Below are 26424 nucleotides of genomic sequence, written 5' to 3' on the forward strand. Positions count from 1 at the left end.
TGAATCAAGGCCAAACTAGGCCCACCCTTCCTTGGAAAGTCATTTGCCTGGCCCCCGGGGTTGGTTTCCATGAGGGCAGCTAGACTGCAGGCTGAGAGGCTGCCGGGGAGAGGACTGGTGTGCACAAGGGAAGCCGGCTTGGTTAGTGCAGATATCACAACAGGACACTGTGGCTGTGGCTGCCACATCCTGGGCGGAGAGAGGAATGCATTGAACGAGCAAGTGAATTCGCTCCCACCCTGCAGCTTGCAGCGTGCACCCTGCATGTTACAGCAGGCGAGAGAAAACCCGCCGGACTGGCTGCCCCGTTAGCGAAGAGGGAGACTTTCCCATTTCTGGCGGGTGGGGGCTGGATGCTAGTTTGTTTCAATGGATCCTTGGGGTGGAATTTCACACCGGACTGCACGGTTCGGGACTCCACACAGAAGATAGGGCGTTTGTCCATCTCACGGTGTTTCACACCGGACTGCACGGCTCGGGACTCCGCACGGAAGATGGGGCATTTTTCTGTCCATCTCACATTGTTTCACACCGGAGGAGAAAGTAGCCTCCCCATTTTACAGATGGGGAAACTGAGGCCCAGGGAGGGGAAGGGCTGCCAGTGCTAACGGCAAGTCCCGGAGTCCCTCGGCAATGAGTCCGCTGGCTGGGTCTCATCGTGCCTGGGGTAGGCGGGCAGCAGTGAATTCTGTGCTCCTTGGTTGGGGACATGTGTGAAGCCTTTACCAGTGCTTTCCTGAGATACAAATGGAAAAGCAAAACCAGGGAGGTTGCCGCCAAGCAGCCTTGTTCTGTATTTGTACAGCACCGCACACAGCAGCATCCTGACCTGTGACTGAGACACCTAGACTCTGCCTTAAATAATACAGATGAGAATAGGACTTTGGCTCATGAGACCAGCTGCAGGACTGGGGGGCAGTTCTGGGGCCTGTGCCAGGAACAGTCTGGCTTTGAAATCCAAGAAGCCGTGACTATACGGCTTCCTGTGGGAGGGATAAGCAAGGTCCCTTTAGAGGCACGTGGCTGACTGTGTTACTTTCCCGGCCGCGAGTCCCAGTGGCTGAGCTTGAACGTGGGCGTCAGCCGCCCGCCGTAGCGCTCCGATCTCGCGAGCAACCAGCTGCAGAATCAGGCGTTAGGTGGGTGGTCTCTCTCCCTGAACCCCGCCGCGCTGGGGGGGGGGGTTGTGGGTCCCTCACCGGGGCTCCTTCCGTCAGGAACAGCCATGTGGTTCAAACACTTTTCAGCCCATTCTGCTGGACTGAATTTTGCTGGCGATAGGACCCAGCTGCCTGGAACTGGCTCCTCTGGTGTGGAAGCATGCGAACAGCAAAATCAACTCCGGTGTCAGCAAAACAAGTACCCCCGGCAGAGAAGAGAGCTGTCCGGGGCTGGCAGCGTACAAACTGCTTGGCCCTGTGGTCTCTTAGCAGCCTGTGCTTTGGGCCTCGATCTGAGTGGGAAACGTGCGGGCCAACGGCAGTGTGCAAGGTGGGGGTGGGGCTGCACGGTTGCAAAATCAGAGGCAGCGTGGCCTAGTGAGCAGCACGCTGGCCTGCGACCCGGAAAACGCGACTTCCGCTCCTCGCACAGCCACTGGCCTGTGCAGTGAGCTTGGGCAAGACTTGGCGCTGCCTCGGTTTCCCCATCCGCAAATCAGGGATAAGAGGACTGCCCTCCTTTGTGAGGTCCTCAGAGATCTACAGGGGAACAGTGCTATGTGAGCACTAGGGATTACTGCTCTTACAACAACTCAGCCTAAGATTCATGAGTGAAGTGGCCCACAAGGGCAGGCTGAGAAAATCTCCGCATGCTCTTCAGTGTCCAGACTATTCCCCCAGACTCCATCACTGAGCTCCTGGAATCATAGAACCATAGAGCTGGAAGAGACTTCAGGAGTCATCAAGTCCAGCCCCCTGCCCAAGGAAGGACCAATCCCAACTCAATCAACCCAGCCAGGGCTTTGTCAAACCGAGACTTAAACACCTCTCGGGACGGAGACTCCACCCGCTCCCTAGGGACCCCATAAACTCCTGTTTGATCGCGGTTATTCTGTGACTCTGGTTTGTCACGCCAAAGATTCCACTGGGGTTTTCCGTCGTCTTCACGGCACCCACCGGGGCAGGGCCGGCACAGGCGACGCCACCAAAGCCCGCATGCCAAGGCACCCAGAGCCAGCCAAACGCCGGCAGCGCCACCAGCGGAAAGAGCTGAATCTGCCTGACCCCGCAGCAATGAGATTGAGATGGGGATTCACAGCCTCCCTTGGGAGCCTGGTCCGTAGGCCTCCTGTATAAAGGTGTGGGTAAGAGAGGGGCCATGGGCCAGGGCACAGAACCCTGACCTGCGGGGCAGGGCACCCGGGCTGGGGTAGTTCCCAGTTCTATTCCTGTCCTATTGCGCCCGACCGCGGCTAATCCCTTCCTAGCTGCTTCCCTTCCCACGCCACATGCTGTTTGCCCAGGCAGTAAATGACCTTGGCCAGGCCGCGGCAGCCAGCCGGAAATCGAACGGTGGGAACAGGAGAAGAGAGCAATGAACCCCACAGGGGCTCAACTCCCTATGGGCCCTTTCCAGAGTTTTCCCACAGACTCCTCTGGGCTTTGGATCAGGCCGTGGGGGCGTGAGCCGGGCCCTCCCCAAAGCTGAGATCGGGGATCTTCACAAGCAGCTTCGCCAGAGTAAGTCCTGCCCTGCCCTGCGGCAGCCAGGACCCGGTTCTAGACTGCGGAACTCACTGCCACAACACTCCGCGCCCTCCTCCTGGTCAGAAGGGGAGGCCCGACTCAGCTCCCGCCAGGCACAACCCAAGCAAAGAAACAAAAGCCCTCTCAATGACTCAAGCTCTGCCCCGGGCAGGCTGGGAAGGCAGACGGGAAGCGCTGGAATCAGAGACAGGAGACCACAGGTTGCTGTGATGTCTCCAGGGCTGCAATCCAGATAAGCAGCTTGATAAGGGGATTGTAGAGGGAGGGCTGGTGGGGAAGTTCATCCCCCTTCCATCCTGCTGGGCTGATAAATGAATCCAGACATTTCTGCTCTGTGAAACCCATGTCCTGTGTGTGGTTCAGGACAGAGGGGGGCCGGAGAGAGGGGAAGAGCCCCAATCTGAGCATTTTGGGCACAGGGCGCTTGCACATTTCTGCTTTCCTCTGACATGCAGCCCGGGCAGGTTTGCAGGGCTGGGCGGGCAGCGCCTGGGAGCCATTGCTTTCATTAGCACCCAGAGCCTCCCGAAACGCGTAATTCAAGATCTGCAGCAGAAGACGCTGGCTGGCTGGAAAGTCCGTAGCTCATTCTCCCTCTGCCCGGAAGGGGAACGGCCACGCCAGGGTGCAGACGGATCTGAGCCCCAAACGGCCCGGGGATCAGACTATGGGTTGGGAGACAGGGCGTAGAACCCAGCGGTCAGCTGGGCCTTACACGGGACAGAGACTCACCTGTTTGCACAGCACCCAGCCCGTTGGGGCTCGGAGCTGACAGGGGCTGTCATTTTAAAGCGGGGGGAGGGGAAGGGCACTGATCCACAGAAGAAGCAGTCGAGGGCCACACACAAGTGAGAAGCAAAAAAAAGCCCAAACCAAACCCCTCACTGACGTGGCCCCCAGCCGAGAAGGAGAAAGTCCCTCCCCACATGCCTCTCGCCCACTAGAGTCTAGAGCAGTATTTTTCATAAAATGCCCCTTTTTTGGTATAAAATACCCCTTTTTCAAAAAAAAAAAAGTACCCCCAAGATCTACAGTTTTCAGACACAACATTTTTTTCTACCACTGCCACACATTTGTTTAAACAACGTAATCGTCGCCAGGCCGGCGCTAACATTGTTGGGCGTAAAAAGTACAAACAGAATAAAGCGCCGTACAACTCACAACAACAATTCCGTTTTCTCCAAGATTCAGTTGGGTTGCCGTGCCCCCCAGACGTCTCTGGTGTACCCCTGAGGGTACGTGGGCCACTGGTTGAGAAATGCTGGGCGAGAGGGGCCCAGCCCACTAGATCTTGTGTGCTCCAGCCTTGGGGTGAGGCTGTGGAGGGTTGTGGTGCCCGTACGGGTTCCCTGGAGCTGGCGGTGGGGCCCTGAGCCTTGGGGGCCGGATCCAGGCGAGCCGAGGGCCGCATCTGGCCCCCGGGCCTGAGATTCCCCACCCCTGTTTTAAAGGCTGACGGACCCAGCTTCACCCTCCGGAGATGTGTGCGGGACCACAGCACGTCCGAGCCCGGAGCGGCTGCCCACGCAAGCTGGGTGGCTGACTCTCCAGGGACCGGCAGCGCTCGGCTCTGGGAGCTACCCGCCGCCAGCTCCTGCCCGGCTGCCTGGCGTGGTTGGAGCTGGCACACAGCGCTCCGTTGGCGCAGCGATCAGATCCGATCGCATGTGGCAGATGCTGCGTCTCCCCCTGCCGGGGCCGGCACCTGCGTGGGAGGCTCTGGGGCTGAGGGACAGGCCGGCAGCCAGGGCGGGGACACGTTGCCGGAGCAAAAACTAAACGCGCTGAGAGCTGGGCCAGCTGGAGTGTGATAAGGCGAGACGCACCCACGCTGTCCCCTAGAGTGGGGCCTGAGCTGTCCCTTGGAGTCCAGGCCCCTGCTCTAACCACTCAGCCACACTGCCTAGAGGGGAGACAGCCTCTCTGGTTCCCTGCAGGGGATGCTTTACGCCCCCCCCCCCCCCCCCCCCCAGCCCACCACAGGGCCTCTAGGCCTGCAGGAACAGAGCGGCTGAACTGATGTAAGTCTGGCTAAGGTCTGGGGCCGGACACCTGCTCCCTGTCGGATTCAGGCCAGAAGCCCCCGGGGGAGAGGGGGGGGCGTGTTACCAACACACACAGGAGCAAGAAACACTCTGCTCCCTGCTCCCGGGCCAAGGAGGAGCTGAGACTAGGGAGGTAAAATCCCGTGGAATCAGTGCATTGGTGAAACGTTACATTTAACCGGGGAACCACTTCACCCGGACCCCCCGGCCCTCTGCCTGTGCCGGGCCCAAGCTGCGGGCGGGGGGCTGCTCCAGCCTGGCCAGGTGGTGGGATAACCGGTTACTGGTAAGCATCACCCGGTGAGCCAGTTACCTCCCTGGCTGACACACGAGGGCAGTGGAGGAGCGCCACCCTGTGGCTCTGCTGAGCCACTGCCAGCGACCCAGCTGGCTGGCTCCGGCATGGGGGCGGCGTGCCAGCGAGGCGGTCGGTCTGGCCCCACCTGCTGTTACGGTGAGTGTGCCGGGCGAGCCGGGGTGCTTTCCCCTCCTGCTGTCCTGGTGTGGCATGGCCAGGGTGGCCACCCTCATGCTCCAGGGCACAGGGACAGGAAGGATTCATCTCCCTCCCCGCTCCCCTTCTACCGGAGCAGAACTAGCTCCTTGCTGGGCTGCCTTAGGGAGGTGCCGGGTGCCCCCGATGGGCTAGCTCTGTGGCTGAGTCACAGCGCTGTTCCCCTGTGCCGTTAGGCAGGCTCTGAGCGCTGGCCAGCTGCTCTCAGAGGGACAGGCCCAGCGTGGGCACCAGGGGCTGGGCACGCTTTGCCCAGGGGCCCCCTGAAAGCAGCAGCTTTGCATGGGGGAGCAGAGGGCTGGGTACCCCCGAGGTGAGTGCCTCTTTCTCCTGGCCACACTCCCACCCCGGAGCCCCTCTCGGCTCAGAGACCACGGGGCTGAGTGGCTCCGTGTCTGCAGCAGGGCGAGCTGGTCGACGCGGGGGACAAACGTCGCAGGGGGGGACGTGCAGCCCGCAGTAGGGGCACCGCACTGCAGTGCTCTGGGGGAGGCCCAGCATGGAGCGGCTGAACCAGAGCCCGGGGTGGGGGGAGGCGTTTGCTCCCTCGGAAGCATCCCTCTGCAGATCTGGTTAGTCTGCCCCAGGGCCCAGCCGGGTACCTACAGTGGCACCAGCCCTGCTTTGGCTGGGCCACGGCCGCTGGGAATGAAGCTGCCCGCCCGACTGTCAGCAGCCCTTCCACTCAGCTCACCCCATAGGCTCTAATCTTTGCACTGGCTCCAGCTGGCCAGGCGGGTCAGTGTCCTGACAGGCAAAGCCCGGGGGAGTGGCCATCGCTCCCTCCATGCTTGTGACTTCCCCCGGCTCCACTGAGACAAGGCTCTTGTGCGTGGGCCCTTCCCCAGGAGCCGGACCTCTGGAACTCACTGCCACATGAGCTAAGGATCGCCACCGGCAACGCCCCTCCCTCCCTGCACACGCATCCGCCCTCCATGCTGGCCTGCACACACACCGAGGTGCGAGACACTCCAGACTGGCTGGCCACAAAGAGCTGTAACCCCCGGGCCCCCCTCTGGGGGGCGGGGATCCCGGAACCCCTCCATGGGGTGTCACGCCCACGAGCTCAATGTCTGGCAGCCCTGAGGCTACATCTACATGGTGCTTATTTTCGGCAGAAGATATGCAAATAGAGTGCTCATTAGCAGATCCCACGCTTTCATTTGCATATCCTCTTCCGATCCTTATTCCTCAAAAAATGAGGTTTTCAGGATCTTGCACAAAAGGGTTTTTTTCCGACAAGTGGCCTCATCTCCACTGGGCTTTTTAACGGCAAACCGCTTCCGCAAAAATGATCGGAAGAGAATATGCAAATAAGGCTACGTCTTCACTGAGAGACTCCCCCCCCCCCCCCCCCCCGGCATAAAATAAGCTAATGAGGGACTCATTAGCATAAGACACAATCTCATTTGCATATTTTCTGCCGATCTGTTTTTGCGCAAAAACAAGCAGTGTGGACGTTTCCTTTTTGTGCAAGATCGGTGTTCCTCGAGGTATAAGGATCATGTGCAAAAGGGGGGTTTTGTGCAAAAAGGAAACCCCCACACTGCTGCTTTTTGCGCAGAAACGCCGCGCACAAAAAACAATGGCAGAAAATATGCTAATGATGTTGCGACTTATGCTAATGAGTTCCTCCTTAGCATACTTTCTGCCCAAAAAACTTGTAGTGTAAACGTAGTCTGAGCACCCCGCTGCCTCACATCGGGGCTTTGCCCTGCAGCCTTCCTGGGGCCCAGCGCAGAGCGTCCCCTGGCGCAGCGGGTTCAAGCCCCCGCTGCTCACACCAGCAGTGTAAAGCCAGTGGCAAGGACCCCGCTGCCAGGCAGGCTGCTAGCCACCCGCCGGGCTGTGCCAAGGGGAGCCATCAGCTGCAGCTGGGCACTGGCACCATTGCGGGCCGGCCCCCTGGTGCTACTCTTGGCCCCCAGAATCGCACCTCTCTGCACTGGAGCATGTTGTTTGTCTGCGCAGTGCCACAGCTGTCCCCTCCCCTCCCCCCTGCACACCATGGCCATGGTGCCTGTCTCCTGGGGGAGCCTGGGCAACTGGCTAAAATTTAACTAATTAACACTAACGAAGGATGTTTGTCAAGCAGCAGTGAGAGCCCCCTGCAATAGGGCCGTATGGGCAAAAGGCTGGGATGTCCTGGTGTGGGGTGTGTGTGCATGCACACAGGTTCTACTGCCCTCTACTGGGTAGACACAGAACTGCACTCTGCTCTGTCATAAGCCCCGTACTGCTAGCAGCTACTGGGGGGTCGCAGAAGGTGGGAGATGATGATTTTAAGCAGGAAGCCCCGAGTCGATTGCCCGCTGCTGCCGTGAATGGTGAGTAGCGGTGCGACTCAGCCCAGGGAAACCAGGGATTTCTTTATGGTGTTCTGGTCTGGCTCAGGATGCCCTTACCGGGGAAAGGCTGCCCGAGATCCAGAAACTCTCTTGGCCAGAGAAACCTGTGGCAGCTGCTAGTGCCGGCGGCAGTGAACGGTGCGGCAGGATGGAGGTGGAGGGCAGATGTGCTGCTGGCCACAGCTGGGGCGGGGCAGAGCCTCTTCCAGACGGCTCTGGGAGCTCAGCAGAGTGCCCGTTCAGATGTGGGTTGAGGCCTAACCAAGGGTTTGAGAGGATTGTCTTTTCGCTCAGCCTGATTCACCCATTGCTGACTGTTAGGAGCTTTCCATCCTGGGGGACCCCAGAGTGCTGTCCAGGCTGCAGTCAGTATACCCGGCTCACTCACCCCCTCCCCTTGAATGCAGCTACCTCTGGGGTGGGGTGCAGCTGCTGCTCGACGGTGCACAGCAACGCTCCACTACCACACAGCACAGGAAGCCACAAAGAGTGCTGCGCCCAGGTGAAGCAGCGGGGGAGGGGAAGAGGCGGGGGAGGGAAGGAACTAACAGGAGGAAGTGAATTTTGCCCAAAAGGCTGGAGCCTGCCTCCTAGAACCTGTGTCGAGCGCTGGGCTGGCCCAGCCTGTGTGACCCTACAGGGCCAAGGCCCGGAGCAGAAGGCACTGTCGCGCAGGGAGCTGTCAGGAAACGGGAGGAAACGGGAGAACCGAAGTTCTGCTGTGCAGCCGGGCTGGGAAAAGTCAGGGCGCTCGCTGCCCGTTCCCACACGCCCTGGGCAGGGAAAAGTCTTTGTGAGGCAAACGCAGGCTGGAATCTGGCATGGGACGGGCGCCGCTGCCTCGTCCACCCTGCCACGAGTTGGTGAAGACGGGCACACGAGACAATGCCGGGCTCGCCGGAGCCTAGGGGAGCCAGCTACACCACCGTAAGGGAGTGGGTATCAGCTACAGTCCAGCAGTGGGGAAACTAAGGCCTGGGGGCTGGATGTGGTCCCCGGCTTGCCTGGATCCGGCCCCCGAGGCTCAGCCTCCCCCCTCCAGCACTGGGAAGCCCACATTAGCACACCAGTCCCCTCCGCCCACCCGCTGCCCCACCTCGGGGCTGGCACTCACAAAATCTACTAAGCTGGGCCCCCTAGGCTCTGGCGGATGCTGGGAATGTGGGGAGTGTCTCTCAGAGCCCCGTCAGTAGGGCTGGGGTATGGCTGGGTGTTGTTTTGCTTCTCACTTGTGTGCGGTCCCCGACTGATTTTTCTGTGGGTCAGTGGCCTCCGACCCAAAAAAGCCCCCCCCCAATTTACATGCAGAGGGGCTGGCGGTGAAGGCTCTAGCAGGGACATCAACTAGAGACGTAAGTTACAGCCCCGCCTTTCATGGGCGGGGCCAATGGGCTCCCCCTAGTGTTCTGAGGTGCACACTGCATCTGCTCAATGTGACCCTGGTCCATCGGCATGAAACGCATCGGCGACAGGCCCGGCCCGGCGGGGATCCTGCCTGGGCCCTGCCGCAGGCTTGAGCCGGGAGCACAAGAGGAAGGAGCCAGCAACTTACTTCACGGAGATGGAGAATTCCCCCGGGGCGCTCTCGCTCTCGCGGATCAGGAAGGCTCCCAAGTGCTTGCGTTTCAAGAGGATCTCTTCGGCCAGGTGCCTGGAGATCCTTCCCGCGTACCACCTGGAAGGGGTCACACAAAGAACTAGCGTTGAGTGGGAGGGGGCAGGCCCGTGACCACCTGCAAAGCAGCAACGACACGGGCCAGACCCAGCCGGGGCCGGCAGGTGTGAGATGATGCTGGGCATTAGGTTGCATTGAAGAGGGAGGCCTCAGACTGGGCTGTGCAGAAAGACTTTAAGATCAACTTGTCAGCCAGCCCCTGCATAGCCTAGGGCAGAGGTTCTTCCCCGGTGACTCCTATCTGGAGCCTTGGGGAGCAGAGGCCTGGACAAGTGACATGGTCGGTGGCAGGGCCAAGTCTCCTGAGTCACCATTCAGTTCCCTACACACTAGGTCATGCAGCCTCTCAATGTCCTGGAGCTTAGGCACCCGCCAGAGCTGTGGCCACAAACTAGCGTAGAAGCTTTGCTCTAAAATGCAGCCCTCAGGAGATGGAATGGGACAGAGAGACGGAAAGACCTTCTTTCACCCCAGAGAGGGTCTCTTGTTCACCTGCCACTGAAATGCAGCCACCTCTGGGGTGGAACACGCGTCCTGCACCGTGTGGGAAGGGAAGTGCCAAAGAACTTCTCTGGTTGAGATAACGGGGGTGGGAGAGATGTTGGGATGGACGGTGTATAAAATGAGCCCAAGTACCTAAAAGGGTGGTACAAAGAGGAGGGAGAAAAATTGTTCTCCTTGGCCTCTGCGGACAGAACAAGAAGCAATGGGCTGAAACTGCAGCAAGGGAGGTTTAGGTTGGACATTAGGAAAAACTTCCTACCTGTCAGGGTGGTTAAACACTGGAATAAATTGCCCAGGGAGGTTGTGGAATCCCCATCTCTGGAGATATTTAAGAGCAGGTTAGATAAATGTCTATCAGGGATGGTCTCTAGACAGTATTTGGTCCTGCCATGAGGGCAGGGGACCGGACTTGAGGATCTCTCATGGTCCCTTCAAGTCTTATGATTCTGAACACCCCTCCAAGCAGGGCCCTAAGACCCATATCTGACCAATTTGCATGTGGATGGCTGGGAGGTGGGGGGGGCTTGGTCTCATACCTGGGTCATAGCCCAAGGTTAGTGTGCAGTGTAGACATATCCTTTGTCTTTCCTGCCTAGGGGCCTGTGAGCCAGCCCCCCATTTTCCCCACTGCTGTCTGAGCAGAGCAAGATGTTTGACTCCCCCTTTAGTTGTCCCCGTGATGGCAACATCCTTTCGATTGCCCTGCGCTAGGTCATCCTATTGACCTCAGGCCATGTCTTCAGTTTGTCCAGATCCTTTTGAATGATGACCCTGCCCTCCAAAGCACTCGCCACCCTTCCCAGTTTGGTATCATCTGCAAACTTAACAAGCGTCCTCTCTAAGCCTGTATCTAAAGCGTGGAAGATATTGAACAGAGCCGGCCCCGAACCAGACAACTGCGGAACCCCACTTGTTACGCAGAGTTGAGAACCGTGAATAACTACTCTCTGAGAACGGTTATCCAGCCAGTTATACACCCACCTTACAGTAGCCCTATGTACATGGTATTTCCTTAGTTTATTGATAAGAAGGTCATGCGAGATCGTATCAAATGCTTTAAAGTCTAGCTAAGAAGGGGCGAAGGGCTGGTCTGAGGGCACACGTTTGAACAGGAGAAGCTGGGGAGAGAAGCAGCAGGTGAGATGGGACCCGATAAAGCAGGAAATCAAGGGAGAGAAGGCATCCGGAGCTGACAGAGGGGGTGGGGCAGAGCAAAGTCCTGGGTGGAACCCTGTGCTACTAGCTTTAAACCCACAGCTGGCTTGAGCCCTGCTGGTAGAGATGCGATGGCTGCCATCGGGCATGTGGGTGGACGGGAACCCCAGCAATTTTTTACAGGCAAATGTGCTGCTCACGGGTTAGTTTCACTTCTCTTTCTGGTCAGTTTCAGTCCCGGCTCAGGCGCTAAAACGGTCCCTGAGGTTGGGGCTGCAGACGTTGCGGAAGGGGTTAGAGAGAGACAAAAAGCCATTGTCCCATGGAATAAAAATAACTCTCCGATTCAGGCTGCGAGTGTGTGAATCCTGTGTTTGCTCCGTTCTTTTCCCCACCCTGCAAGGGGCTCCCGACCAGCCTGGGGGCGGCCTTGTGACTCAAACTCACAAAGGGGCTAGCAAGAGAAGGGACATCCACCCAGCTTTGGCTGGGCGAGCTGGCTCCCCCTGCGCTGGCCTGGGTCTGTCTGATTTTCTCTGGCAAAGGACCGTGCGCGGCCTGGACCGCAGCACTGAAACCCACACGCGAAATCCCTACGTCCCTCGTGGAGGCGTGATGGGGAGGACACGGGGACTTGGGGCTGGAGCAGCTGTGCCAAGTCGTCCTGCTTTCTCGACTGGTTCCCATCCCTGCTCGGTCCTGCTGCCCTGCCAGACACCGGGGAGCCCGGCACAGAGAAAGGTCCCATCAGGGGCCAATTTTGCTTCCATGAAACACTCCCATTGACCTCAGCGCCACTTGGGGTGGACATCATCAATGAGAATTAGTTGCCTAAACCCCTGGGTAACATATTCTACCACCACCTTTCCTCACATTCAGCACCCTATTGACATCAAGAGCTAAGTATGGGACACTTCCTGCCCACAAATTCGCACCAGGACTGTTATCGACAGGCCATTTGATTCCCCTCTCTCGCTTCTTATTCTGAGGGTCCCCTTTTTCTCCCCACTCAAGCGCATCCCCTCTGAGGAAAAACTTTAAAAACAGCAAAGAGTCCAGCAGCACCTTAGAGACTAACAACACAGGGGCTGTGTCTAGACTGGCAAGTTTTTCCGCAAAATCAGCTGCTTTTGCGGAAAAACTTGCCAGCTGTCGACACTGGCCGCTTGAATTTCTGCAACACTGACTTCCTACTGTCAGAAATCAGTGCTTCTTGCGGAAATACTATGCTGCTCCCGTTCGGGGAAAAGCCCTCTTGCGCAAATGATTTGCGCAAGAGGGCCAGTGTAGACAGCACAGATTTGTTTTGCGCAAAAAAGCCCCGATGGCTAAAATGGCGATCGGGGCTTTTTTGCGCAAAAGCGCATCTAGATTGGCACAGACGCTTTTCCACAAAAAGTGCTTTTGCAGAAAAGCGTCCGTGCCAATCTAGACGCTCTTTTCCACAAATGCTTTTAACGGAAAACTTTTCAGTTAAAAGCATTTGCGGAAAATCATGCCAGTCTAGACGTAGCCATGGAGATGGTACCATGCGCTTCCGTGGGCACAACCCAGTTCTTCAGCTGACAGGAGTGTTGGAAGAAGTGGGTTTTGCCCACTCAAGCTCGTGATTCTCTATATTTTTGTTAGTTGCGAAGGTGCCACAGGATGACTTGTTTTTAAAGTTACGGATTAACACGGTTCCTCCCCCTCCCCCAAGACTTCTAAACTCCCGTGATGCTCTGGGGCCCTGTGCTTGGGCCAATTCAAGAGGAACAGAGTCCCCTGGGAGCCCCAGAGCTAACGCTCAGCCTGCCGACTGAGGCACAGCGTCCTCGCTCACTGGCTCCCGCACACGATGTTTCCTCTCTGCTCCCCACAGCCGGGGTGGTGCCGCTGGGCATCGCAGGCTGGCACGGCTTGAGCGCCAGAGAACACTGCAGGGCCCCATGTGCGGTGCGGAGTCCCGCAGCCCCAGTTACCCCTCTCCCTGCCCCTCTGCCGCACGGGAGAGGCTGGGCTCGCTCTCTGCGTAGGGCCTGCGAGCGGATCGGGTGCCCGATCGTGGGGATTTCGCAAGGCCGCGATTGTGCTCCCGGCTGAGAGAGACGAGCCGTGCAAGGCGGCTGTGCAGAAACGCCGACAGCCCCAGCCACATCCTGTCACCCGTCTCCCACGCGGAGCTTTGCGGCTGTTCTTTTCCTGAGGCGGCTGGTTTATCTGGGTGGCACATCCCCCAGGGCTGGCAAGGCAGAGGCCGGAGGGGTTCCCAGGGCCACTGTGAAGGCGGAGAGCAAGAGGCCACCCCGTCTGGGAAGGGCTGCACAGCAGTGTTTTGGGAGCTCTCCTTCAGCTCCTCGGCTCCTCCCACCCCTTGTCACTTGTGAACACTTGTGCACACGAGTGTTGGTGGGATGGGAAATCCTGGGGTCACGGGTGAAGGAGGTGCCAAAACCAGCCTTCCCGATTCCTTTACAGCAGGGGTGTGCAAACATTTTGGCCCGAGGGCAACATCAGGGTCTGGAAATTGTACGGTGGGCCATGAATGCTGAGGGAATTGGGGTGGGGCTAGAAGTGAAGAGTTCTGGGTGCGGGAGGGGGCTCTGGGTTGGAACGGAGGCATTTGGAGGACAGAAGGGGGCTCTGGGCTGGGATTGAGGGGTTCTGAGAACAGGAGGCAGATCAGGGCTAGGGCCGTCGCTTGGAAGGTGGTCAGGCTCTGGGCACCTGCTGGAAACAGCAGCATCGTTCCCCCTCCAGCTCCTATGCGGAGATGCAGCCGCATGGCTCTGTGCATTGCCCCTGTTGGAAGGAGCCACCCCTGCAGCTCCCCTTGGCCATGGTTCCCAGCCAATGGGAGCTGCCAAGGCAGCGCTTGGGGCGGGGCTCTCTGGCTGCCCATACACATAGGAGCCGGCGGGGGGCCATGCTGCTGCTTCCAGGAGCTGCATGGGCCTCTGGCATGTGCAGAGCAAGGCAAACACCAGACCCTGCTCCCCGGCAGGAGCTCGGGGGCTGGATTAAAATGGCTGCCAGGCTGGATGCAGCCTGGGGGCCTCCGTTTTCCCGCCCCTGCTTTACAGCATTCCAGACACCCAACCAGGGGGCAGAAATGACACCATGTGACACAGGCGCCCAATCCCGTGCCTTAGATGGGGATGACGTGATAGAGCGCCCCCAGCCCTGCCACCCGTTGGTCGGTTGTTCGTGGAGCACAGGGAGCCATTGGCGCGGGCGTGAAAGGCCAGGCCTGGGCACAAATGCTTGGCAAGCAGGAAAAGGGGCTTTAAAGCCTTCAGATAAACCATCCAACCGGATGGGCTGAACAGTTGAGAGGAAACGGCCTCTGGGCCAGAGCCGAGGGACCAAGGCTGAACACACTGGGGCAGCTGGGGGCAGAGGTGCTGCGCCCCTGAGTCCCAGCAGCTGCCAGGGACCTGAGCAGCCCTGGGCACAAAATAGAGTGGCCCCAAGGTGGCTGCAGTTTGTGCCAGAGGATAAGTGCTCCCAGAGAGCTGCTCCTCTGGTCAGATTCACCGGAGTGCTCCGTGCTCTCGCCCGGTCCCCGCCTGAAGGCCAGTGAGAGCCAGAAGCAGCTGCACCAGCTCAGCCCTGCACCAGCTCAGAATTGGCCATAACTTGGGGTAGCCTCCACAAACCCCTTAGGGCAGCTTTCCACCCTCTTTGTGGGTCTGGCTCCAACCACAGACCTGAAAATGCTTGATGGACAAGAGTGTCATTAGTCCTGGATTAAAATGGGGGAGGCGAAAGACCACAGAGGTAAGTGACTGGCTTGGTCCATGCCTCAGTTTTCCCTTCTGTGAAATGGGCTCATGAGTTACTTCCTAGGCTTGGTGGGTCACAGCTGACGGAAGAGACCGTGTACAGAAGTACCGAATCCTATTGCACATTATTTCGGGGGGGGGGGGAGGGCAGAGAATATCGTAATTACATGTTGCACCCAGCTGCAGCCTTCTGACGCAGGCCTGGCTTGGTGCCCCAGCGAGATGGAAGCTCAGAAAGGTACTTACGGGTGTGGCTTGACTTTGATGTAATTCTTTGGGATGAAGCCTTCGGAGCCGTAGAGCTCGGCCTTATACCAGTTCTGGTCATCTTCCATATTCAGGATCTAAGGGCATACGAGAAGAGAAAGGGCAGTTGGCCTATTGATTGCACCCTGAGCTATTTCAAACAGAGACCCTCTCTCTGCTGTCCCGGGTCCCAGTGCCAGGATTCGAATGGGGTCAGGATTCAAGCCAGCCCAGAACAGAACATTTTTTCATGGAAAAATGGGGTTTTGTGGAAAACAGCATTTTGGGTTTCATGCAACAATAATCTGATGAGTTGTTAGTTAGTTAGTTAGTTAGTTAGTTTGTCTGTTTGTTGCAAGTAGCTCCTGTTCCTGCCTTTAAACTAGATTTGACTTATGTTTTGGAACTAAATTCCCCTGGTTTTTGGGGTGTTCCAGATCCTGATCCAAATTTTTCCAGTTGGTTCCTAGTTCTAGGGGGGCGGAATGCAAACAGCAATTTCTGGGCTACTGCCCAGGCCGATAGGAGCTGAGGAAACATGATGGGCAGTCATCATGAGCACAGATTTGGGATTTTTAGGAAGCCTGTGCAAATTGCCAACCTGGCCCTTTAAAATCTGTCCTATTGGTAGGAGGAGTCCGTTTTGCCTTTTCTTCCCCACAAGAACTCAGTGTTATTCAATGGCATGCCCCCTGCAGGGCAGGAAATCCCTTGGAAGAGAGGTAGGATTTTTAAAGGTCCAAGATAACAAGATACAAATTGCCAGTGAAGCAAAATGTGAACAAGAGACAGGCACAAGTGCCCACTAGGGGTGTAAAATCCCATTTAATTGGTTAACCAGTTAACTAGTATGTTTAACCAGTTAACCGATTAAAGGGAGAGAGGGGGGACCGCTCCAACCTAGCTCTGGCTGGCTGGAGAAGCCCATGTCTGTGGTGGGGGGGGCCACACCAGGCCCGCCATAGACAGGGGCTGCCCCTGCCTGCTCCAGCCCCTACTGGTTAACCGGAACTGGTAAGCCGGTTACCCAGTTAACTAGTTAACCATTCACATCCCTAGTGCCCACCGGGTCCAGCTGCTCTTCGCTGGCAGCTCACATGCGAGACAGAACTTCACACAGGCACCTGCTTTCAGTCCTACAGAAAGCTAACGAGACGGTTCTGCAGAGGGACCGACGAGGCCTCTCTATTGTATAATTAGAAGGGCCGAGGCCCAGTTCAGCTGTCACAGTATTTTCCAGTCCTCCTCCGCAGGGCAAGCTGTGTTCAGTGCAGCTGTTGCAAACAGGATCTGAAACCTTTCGCATCACACGGGGCATGTACCTGCTGCTGCTGCTGGCAGACTGGCTGCCTTGTCGTGGCTTTGCCACTGCGGGAAGGGATAGGGGCATGAACTCAGGGCCCCGTGGGTGTGAAGATGCAGGGTGTGAAGATCCGGAAGTCCTGGGCCTGATTGCTCAATTGGCAAGGCTGGATTAAAGCTATGAGGGGACCTATGGCGAATGGTTGGGAAGAGCCTAAGTACGAATTACATATTGCAAAGAAGTGTGACGCCGTCAGAGTTAGGTGCAAGTAACACCGTTCTTCGACTCAGCTCCTCAGACGCCCCGTTTTGTTTGCCTAGCGTCAGCTGTTGCAAAGTCCTGAATTCTGTCGTCGTAGTCCAAGGCCCCGACCATTTCATGCCCAGTGCTCAAGAGGCACAAAGCACTGAGGCGTTCTCGAGTCATGGTAGGCGGGAGGACAGTTTGGACCCTTGTTACAAGAGAGAAGGAAGGTTTTCCACTGCTGTGAGTGATCATTAGTGACAAATACAGCTAATGCCGCTTCAGCATTTGGGATTCATATGGGATTCAGTGATAACTCGGTACGTCCAAATAGATACGCTTTGGTCCTCTTTTCTCTCTATACCTGAGAGGGATGTGAGTTCAGCAAACCTTCCTCCAGGGCTTCTGCAGCCCCTTAAAACAAAAATGGGTTGGCCTATGGAGATGGGCTGAAAGAAATCGGTTGCATTCCAATAAGGAAAGAAATCGGTTGCATTCCAATACAGAAAAACACATACAAGGAACAAAGACGGATTTCTTTGGGGTTTGGTACAGTTCAGTCACAGGGCTCTGGAGAAACCAGAGGTGGGGCTAGCTGGTGGGGGAACAAAGCAGCTGGCATGGGGCATAGTAACTGTTTTTGGTAGGGTTGCCAGATAGTTTCACAAAAAGTACCGAACATGGAGGGAGAAAATTGGTTGAGCAAAAAAAAAGCTACTGCACAAAAAAAAAAAAAAAAAAGAGTCACAGCCTCTTTAAATCTCCATGCTCCTCCCACCCCCACCAGACGTGTCAGGGAAGAATGTCCCTTGTGGCCTTCCATCCAAGAAAAACAGAAAATACCGGACGTTTTACATGTCCGGTATTTTCTGTGTTTTTTTACCGGACAGAAGCCGCAAATACCATACTGTCCAGGCCATACCAGACTCCTGCCAACCCTACTTTTAGGGTCTGTCTGGGCATCCCACACTGTTAACCGGAGGCTACCTGGCCCAGGCAGGTGGCCCTGTCTGTGTCCCTGTAACATGGCCGGGGAGATACAGACCCAAGGGAACAGAAGCAACAGGCTGCCAGCTGAGCTGGGGAGCCACAGGAGGTTGCTTTCCCTTGGCTTTCCTGGTGGCAGGAGTGCTCCGGGCTCCAACAGGGGCCCTGGAGCTGCGGAGGTTGGGGAAACCGGGGTGGGGGGAAGGCGTCCACACCGCAGCTATTTCGAAATAGCGGTTTCGGAAGAGGCGTTCTTCCTCATGGAATGGGGTTTACAGAAGTCGCATTGTTATTCTGAAATAATGGTGCCGTGTAAACACCCCCCCAGTGGTTCTGCTCCTGGAACCCTGTCACCCCCCCCCCCCCCCCGCTACCTGGCCTCAGCCCTGCCTGGTCAGGAGGCCGAAGCAATTGACAGGCCTAAGGCTATAGCCATGGGTGGCCAATAATGCAGGCAAGGGAAGGCACAGCCTTCCCAAAATTACCTACACGCCCGACTGCTGGGGAAAACTGGGGCTGGAGCTGAGGCCACAGCACGGCTGTCCCAGCCCTCCAGGTGGCCAGGAAGAATTGGGCTGCGGTGGGCGGAGCTTGGCTCCAGGGGCGGGGCCTTGGGCAGAAGGGGTGGGGCGGGGCCTTGGGCGGAAGGGGTGGGGTGGGGCAGGGCTTGCCTTCCCCAGCTGGGCTTTCCCTTGCTGCTCACGGCTAGAGCCTTCTTAGCCTAGTGGTTAAAGCAGTCCTGGGGGGAGGGGAGTGCTGGCCACGGCACTAGCTCTGGGCTCCCTCCCCACACGTGGAGGGTGGCTGATGGATTTCAGCTGTGACCCACAACTCCAGTGGGTTCCCTCCTGTCTCACTGCCCCCTTGCTGTCCCAGCCCTGGGCTCTCTCTACCCAGGGCTCAGCAGATGCCCCGCAAGCCCCCCGGCTAGAGAGGCACAGCTCTTCCCTGAACAGAGGCTGCTGCGGGGCGTTATGAGCTGCGGCAATTGGCTCGGTGGCTTTGGTCCTGATCCCACTGGCCATGTCTTCCAGCAGGGCTGGAGAGGCGAACGGGCATTTCAAACAGCCACGCACTGAGCATCGCGCAAAGGGAGGAGAGCCCCCAAGCCTGGCAGCAGCGCTCAGCCCTGCAGGCGGGTGCCAGGCCCGAAGGCGGATCTCTGGGTCTTTGGGGGCAGGCCCCAGAGTCCAGAAATGCTTCTGAGCGAGGCAAAGGGGCAGCACCTGGGAAAAGCCTCGTACGACCAAGGCGGTGCTGGAACGAACAGACCGGGCTGAGCTGTGGGTGGGACCAAGAGGCAGGATCTGGCCCGTTCTTTCTGGCTGGGGGCACCTGGCTTACAGTTGGGCGAGAGCCGGGTGAGTACAGCAGATCCAGCTGGCTTGGCGCCCCCCCGGTCTGTAGTGACCCCTTCCAGTAGGTATGAGGAGCAGCATTCACAAGGGGCCCCGCTCCCTTTCCACGGGGGGCCTTGGGTTGGTCTGGGTCTGAGCGAGTCTCTCCAGGAAGCGGGTGCATCTGATCGTGGAGACATGGAGTGGGAAGGGGTCGGGGGGTAACTAGTCCAGCCCCCGCTACTAGAGCAAACTCACCCACCCTGAGCCGTGCAAAGTCGCACATTGTGCCACCCTCCCTCGACAAATCCAGGGACTGGCCTTACAACGGAGCCTGTAAACGTCCTGAACATGGGGCTCTTGGCCTGCTGGCGGCTGTGCTCTTAGATCTCAGGTTTTCAGCTGTCTCAGCAGCCACCAATGCAGAACGCAAGCTGAGAGACGGCTGACCTCCGGGAGCTAGGGCTTTACGAACAGCACCATGGCGCACGAGACTTGTGATACAAGCACAAGACGTGGCGCACGTTCCCAATCACCGTTTCTTTCGCTTTCTCCTGCCGCGTTGGCGCTGTTCCCGGTGGTGGGATTTCCCCTCGGACATGAGACATGTTGGCCGTGAGAATCACAGAACCACCAAGATTTCAGGCTGGAATGGCTCTTGACAGGTCATCTAGAGCAGTGTTTCTCAACCAGTGATACACGTACCCTTAGGGGTACTCGAGAAAAATCGGGGGGGGGGGAGGAGGGAAACATCACCACAACTGAAATTTGGAGAAAAACTGAATGTTTGTTTTAAGTTTTACAGCGTTTTATTATTTTTGTACTTTTTACACCCAAAAATGTCATCGCCCATCCGGCTACGATTAAGTTCTTTAAACAAATGTGTTGCAACGGTAGAAAAAAATGTTCATCTGAAAACTGTAGATACTGGAGGGTTCTTATGATTTTTTTTTTTAAAAGGGGTATTTTATATAAAAAAGGTTGAGAAACACTAATCTAGCCCAGCTGTCTCAAACTCCGGCTTGTGGGCCATCCCCAACTGGAGCAGTTGAGCGATCTGGCCCAGGATTTCCGGCAGGCCAGGGGAGACCTGTCCGTTACCAGCCCCCAAGCTCCACCCTTTCCTGCCATTGCCCCACCCCCTCTTTGGGGATCACTGGGGGGATGAGAGCGAGGGTGGCCTGGCACCGCATAACTTCTGGGACGGGTGCCATGGGGGGAGAGGGCGGGGCGATGGCAGGAAGGGGCGGGGCCTGGGTGCTGGTAACAGACAGGCTCCGCCCTCAGCTCAGTGGGAGTCCTGGTTCGGATTGTGCAATTGCTCTGGCTGGGGATTGCCTGCAGGACAAAGTGAACCTACATCGGCTCCAACGGGGCTTTGTCCAACCTGCTCTAAAAACCCTCCAGTACTGGGGATTCCACAGCCTCCCTGGGAAACCCATCTCCGAGCGCAACTTCCCCGAGAGCGCGAAAGCCTCTCTGCTCCCTAACCAAAATCCCCTTTGTGGCACGTTAAGCCTCTTCCTTCTCGTCCTGCCGCCAGTGGACATATCCCCAGCCTCTGTTTAACAGCGCTTCACGTGTGAGGACGGCTCTCCGGTCCCCCTTCGGTCTGCCTTCCTCCCGACGAACCAGGCCCTAACCTTTTCCCATAGGTCGGGTTTCCTTTTCGCTAGTAACACTGGACTGAGACTCAGCCGCATTGCTAGTGCCCTGGTAGAGTCTGGGACAGGGGTCTGCTGTAGCGACTGTGGAGCAATTCCCTTCTGTCTAGCCGATTTTGTGTCTTGTCTGGGTCTGTGGGTGGGGCAGGAAGGCAAGGGGGGGGGGGACGCATTCCACTCTGGCCTCTGATTCATGCATCCGTGTCAAGAATGAGGCATTATTCTCAGAATCCAGAACTACGGGGGTGGAGCCTGGTTCACAGCCAACCGTGGGGCTTTCGAAGAAATTTACTGAATGGAGAAATTCTACCCTTCCTTCGGGCACGCCATCGCTATAGTGCCCAGTGGCTTCAGCCCATTTGCACATATCCTAGCGAATTTAGCCCTCAGGATCCTGAGACTCTCGTGACAGCCATGGATTGAACCAAACATTGCACCGATGAACAATATTTCCACTCATCCAGGCACAGAATTTTTCCATCCATGTGTGGAATAATTTTGTTATGTGCGCCAAAGCATGTGTGAAAGTGCACCACCAGGAGAAACATAAACCTGGCTGTGGGTGCTCTGTTAATCAGCTGGGTGGCCTTGCAATCACTCCTGAGTTGCTGCGCAAGCACACAGCTGACAGGGAACACTGCCTACCAGCGGTGCGGCCAAGGCCCCCAGAGCTGTGGAAGCCCCAACCTTGGGCTTCCATCGAGCTCTGCCTCTCAGTCCTCATCTGGAGTGAGCCGGCTGGTCTGGTGTTTAGCTCTCCTTGTGCTAATAATGGTGCCCAGCCTGTGTCGGGTTGGGGGTTGTGTACAAACGGGGACGAGGCTGAGAATTGCCGGACTCCTGTCAGCATTTGAACCCGAGACTCTACAAGGGGCAGGCTGGTGCCGTCTCACACCAACCTGCCTGCAGCCGTTCCTGCCCCCTGCCAGCAAACTAATGCCCCCCGACTCCGATCACTGGGCTCACAGCAGGCTGAGTTTCCTTGGGACCCTCTTTCCCCTCTGCCGAGATTGTCTGCACCCAGCCATGCAGGAGAGAAGCGGGCAGGACCTGGCGTCTGAAGTTGTTCCCCGGCCAGCCAGAGGGGGAGCTGTGGAGCAGCGCGTCCTGCCCGCCCAGCGCTCCAGCGCAGCATGGTGGGGGAAGAACCTGCTCTTGCTTTGCATGAGGGGGCAGAGTTCCTGTCACAGCCCAGTGGGGTGGAAAAAAACACCGCTCCCCACCCTGAAAGCAGGCCAGGCCGTGTCTTTCCAGCCAAGGCCCGACTGAGACGAGGGCTAGAGGACAATGATCTATCGGAAAATGGCACGCAGATTGGCTGTGTCTACACTGGGCCACTTATTCCAGAAAAGCAGCCGCTTTTCCGGAAAAGCTTGCAAGCTGTCTACACTGGCCGCTTGCTTTTCCGGAAAAGCACTGACGATCTACTGTAAAATTGTCAGTGTTTTTCCCGAAAAACTATGCTGCTCCCGTTCGGGCAAAAGTCCTTTTCCGGAAAAACGATTCCGGAAACGGGCCAGTGTAGACAGCCCAGATTTCTTTTCCGCAAAAAAGCCCCAATCGCGAAAATGACGATCGGGGCTTTTTTCCGGAAAAGCGTGTCTACATTGGCACGGACGCTTTTCCGGAAAAAGTGCTTTTCCGGAAAAGCATCCTGCCAATGTAGCCGCGCTTTTTCCGGAAATACTTATAACAGAAAACTGTTCCGTTTTAAGCATTTCCGGAAAAGGGTGCCAGTGTCGACACAGCCATTGTGCTCCGCAATTTGCCTACCTTTTTTCGATAGTTTTTTTCAGAAGACGCTTTTCTGAAATTTGGCCCCTCTACAATGGGCCAAATTTTGGGAAATTCTTCTCTTTTGGAAGATCCCTTCTTCCTCGTGGAAGGAGGAAGACGGGGCTGCTGAAAGAGAGCGTCTGCTCTGCTGCAAAAAAGAGCAGAAGAGCAGACGTGTTCCCTGGCCGCAATGGAGTTTTTTCGGGATATCCCCAAAACACTCCATGGGCTAGATGTACCCGGAGCCACGTGGGCTTGCAAAAGCCAGCGCTGCTTGCAAAGTGAGCACCTGCTTCTTCTGCACTGCCCAGGCCCCTCCCCTGGCCCTGGTGCGGCCCGGCCCCGCCGGTTAATGACTGCAACATCTCAGAGCAAACCAGCTCTCCAGCTCCGTTGCCATGCAAGGCACCCTGGGGACCGCGTACAACCCAGAGCTGGCTGCTCCCATGTGCCCAAGCTCCACGCTGCACCTGCGACCAGGGCTGCATTGGGTGCGGACCAGACAGACGGTGCACTGGGGACCAGGGTGTGAAGGGAGACACTCATGGAACAGCAGCTGGTATCAACCACCTCGTCCCTCCCCGAATAAGCTGCAAGGCCCATGGCGTGGTCTCTGCTCTCCAGAGATATCCATGGCTCATTTTTGCGGATACACCTGCAGCAGCGCATACAAATGTTGTATGTACGCAGGGCTCTACCCATGGGGAACCCTTCATTAGCATCCCCTTTATGACACCCTTTTACATATTTGAAGACTGTTATCAGCCCCCTCTTCTCTTCTTTAGACTAACATGTCCTAGTCCAGTGTCTGTGGGCACCATGGTGCCCACCGGGGCATTTATGCGCGCACGCCGCATGATCTGGGCTGGCCCCACCCCCAGCGCGTGGCACATGCACGGTGCCGGCCCTGCGCGCGTGGCGCATGGGCGGCACTGCCCTGGGTGCACGGCACATGTGCGGTGCTGGCCCCAGACGCATGGCACATGGGCAGCCCCACCCCCGGACATGCGGCACATGAGCGGCCCCACCTCTGGGCACCCAGCAGTCCCAAAAGGTTGGGGACCACTGTACCTAGTCTGTCCTTCTTTCCTCTCGGATCTGTCCACACCTTTCCTAAAGTACAGCACCCAAAATTGGATACCGTAGGCCAGCTGCTGCCAAGCAGAGCAGGACAATTACAGCCTCTCTCACATACAACACACAAGGCCGGCTGTCTATACACCCCAAAATGACATCTGCCTTTTTTTTTTTTGCAACAGTATTACATTGTTGAGTCATGGTTGATTTGTGAACCCCTATAACTCCCGGTTCTTTGGGCAATGCTATGACCTAGCTCCCATTTTGTAGCTGCGCATTCGATTTTTCCTTCCTACACCCAGTAGTTGGCTCTTGTCTTTATCGAGCTTCCTTGTGCAGAATTCAGACCCGGTCTCCAATTTATCAAGCGTGGTTCGAATTCTCAGCCTCTCCTCCAAAGTGCTTGCAACCCCGCCCAGGTTGGTGTCCTCCACACATTTCACAAGTGTAAACTCTAGTTCACCACCCAAGTCGCTAACGAAAATATTGAATAGTACCAGGCCCGGGGCAGACCCGTAGGACGTCCTCGCAGTTTGACAGTCAACCACTCACAATGACTTGTTGGTTTTTCAACAGCTGCGCACCCCACGCCCCCGGCAGGAATTTCACCCACCCTCCATTTCCCTAGTTTGCTGTTTGCAGTTAGGGGCCCATTGTACAAACAGGTAGGAGATGGTTTCTGACCAGAAGAGTTTTCCATAAAGCCAAAGGGCGGGTGGGGAGAAGGGAAGAGAGACCCAGAGCAATTGGGTGATTTGTCCCTTGTTACAAAGGGAGCCTCCCACAGCGCAACCAACTGAAGCCCACATCTATGGGAACCTACTTCCGTGCCTAGTCCCCAAACCCATCCTGTCTCTCCCTTGGGCTAAGTCTACCCTGGCATCACATAGTGCGGTAACTTCCTGGCTCAGGGGTCTGAAAACACCCCCCTCCCCAGCATCGCAAGATCCAGCGCTGAAAAGCACCAGCGTGAATCAGGCTACTCCCCTCGTGGATGTGGCTCACAGAGAGCGCTGGGAGCGACTCCCCTCGTGGACGTGGCTCACAGAGAGCGCTGGGAGCGACTCCCCTCGTGGACGTGGCTCACACAGAGCGCTGGGAGTGACTCCCCTCATGGACGTGGCTCACACAGAGCACTGGGAGCAACTCCCCTCGTGGACGTGGCTCACAGAGAGCGCTGGGAGTGACTCCCCTCGTGGATGTGGCTCACAGAGAGCGCTGGGAGCGACTCCCCTCGTGGATGTGGCTCACAGAGAGCGCTGGGAGCGACTCCCCTCGTGGACGTGGCTCACAGAGAGCGCTGGGAGCTACTCCCCTCGTGGATGTGGATCACTGAGAGCTCTGGGAGTGACTCCCCTCGTGGATGTGGATCACTGAGAGCTCTGGGAGTGACTCCCCTTGCAGACATGGCTCACAGAGAGCGCTGGGAGCTACTCCCCTCGTGGATGTGGATCACTGAGAGCTCTGGGAGTGACTCCCCTCGTGGACGTGGCTCACAGAGAGCGCTGGGAGCTACTCCCCTCGTGGATGTGGATCACTGAGAGCTCTGGGAGTGACTCCCCTCGTGGACGTGGCTCACAGGGAGCGCTGGGAGCGACTCCCCTCACAAGGAGTGCTGGGAGAGCTCACTCTGGGGCCATGCTCTCAGCTGAAAGCAGTGCTACAGACGCGCTTTACTTGTGATGTGTAGACAGAGCCTCGGTCGTACGTAACCTGGAGAAGCCTGACGCCTGCTCTGTGTAGTCAGCCCACGGCCAGGCCAGGTCTCTTTGCAGACGTACCAGGGGATCCCCCTCACCCAACAGGCATGGCTGAAGCTGGAGCTCCTCCCCTGGAGCAGCACCGGGCCCCCTTTGCAGAGGACTGAGCTGCTCTGAGGGCCGGATCTGTCCCCTAGTAAAGTCCCTAGGCTGTCTGGCCACGGGCGTCAACGCGGCTAGGGCTGGTAATGGCAAGCAATGCCTCCTACTTCTCCCAGCCCACGGAGAGGGGTAGGGGCCAGCCCGTCCACCCCACAGATGCTAGCAGCTTGGGCTGGACACTGCGCCCTGCAATGCCCTCAGGGCGTACTCGTCTCTGTGGGCCACCGCCTCCCACGCACAGGCTAACTCTGCACTCCACGCGAGCCCTTCCTGTGGCACAGAGGGTGGCTGGCGCTGTCTAGTTCTGGCTTCAGGCCAGCCCCAGCTTCTGGGCCAGTACATTTCAGAGGCCTCATCCGCTCCCAGCTCCTTATCCCTCCCTCCCACAGGATCCTCCAGGAAGCGGCTGGACTCCTACGAGGGCTCGGCATGGCCACGCTGTGCTTGGGGCACCTGCCTGAGCCGCTCCCGGGAGGCAGATGCCTGCACCCCTGTGTCTGGTGAAGCCCGTCTCCCAGGGAAACCTGGAGTCCCTCAGGGGGCCAAGGTACCTTCAGCGTGTCCCCCTTGCGGAAGGGCAGCTCGTCCTTCTCCGTCGCCTGGAAGCTGTACAAAGCCACGGACTCCATCCTGTGCCGGGGCAGCCAGGCTCCCTTCGCTCTCCGGCTCCGCAGGGCTCCCGGCAGCCGTCCCCGTCTCTCGCCTTCTGCACCTGCCTGGGCAGCCGGGGTGCAAAGAGACGGCTGCGGAAGGGCGGGGCCAGGCAAAGACCTGGGGGCTGTTCTGAGCAAGGCTCAGGCAGAGGCGAGAAAGCCCTTGGCTTCCTGTTTCTCAGCTCGGGCGCGCAGGCAGGCACTGTCGCTTTGATTTTTTTTTTTTTAGTTTTGTTTGTTTCATTTGTTACTTGAGTGAGAGATTCTTCCTGGCAAGAAAGGAGGCAGGAAGCCACTTGGCGGTCGTTGGATGGGCCAGGGAGGGATCCCGGCCTCTGGCGGGAAGGGGAGCGGTTATGTGGGAACTGATGCCCTTGGAGGTTGGGAGATGGGGAAAATGTTCTGCGGAAGAGAGCATGGGTAGAGAGTGAGACTGAGAATCAGGGCTCCTGAGGCCCTTTCCTGGCTCTCCTGCTGCTTCAGAGCATGGGCCAAAGCCCATGGAAAGCACGGGAAAGATTCGGAGTAATGTCATCGGGCACTGAAGCAGCTCGGTGTGCAGA

General features: G+C 57.4%; 1 protein-coding gene across 2 annotated transcripts in view; it reads right to left on the reverse strand.

Annotated features, from left to right (window-relative positions):
- Positions 1–25968, reverse strand: part of GRAP (GRB2 related adaptor protein) — a 40254-nt gene extending 14286 nt beyond the window's left edge. Inside the window, exons 1-3 of one of the 2 annotated variants that reach the window (XM_014569761.4) lie at positions 25760–25968; positions 14960–15057; positions 9168–9290 (exon numbers count right to left, since the gene is read on the reverse strand). In XM_014569761.4, coding sequence (XP_014425247.3) covers positions 9168–9290; positions 14960–15057; positions 25760–25837 — 299 coding nt within the window. In that variant the 5' untranslated portion in view covers positions 25838–25968. The remainder of the gene's footprint in view (positions 1–9167; positions 9291–14959; positions 15058–25759) is intronic. The other variant, XM_075899783.2, reaches the window with a different exon arrangement.
- Positions 25969–26424: the final 456 nt, after the last annotated feature.

This window comes from Pelodiscus sinensis, chromosome 15 (assembly GCF_052426305.1).
Source record: "Pelodiscus sinensis isolate ZL-2025 chromosome 15, ASM5242630v1, whole genome shotgun sequence".
Taxonomy (NCBI): Eukaryota; Metazoa; Chordata; order Testudines; family Trionychidae; genus Pelodiscus; species Pelodiscus sinensis.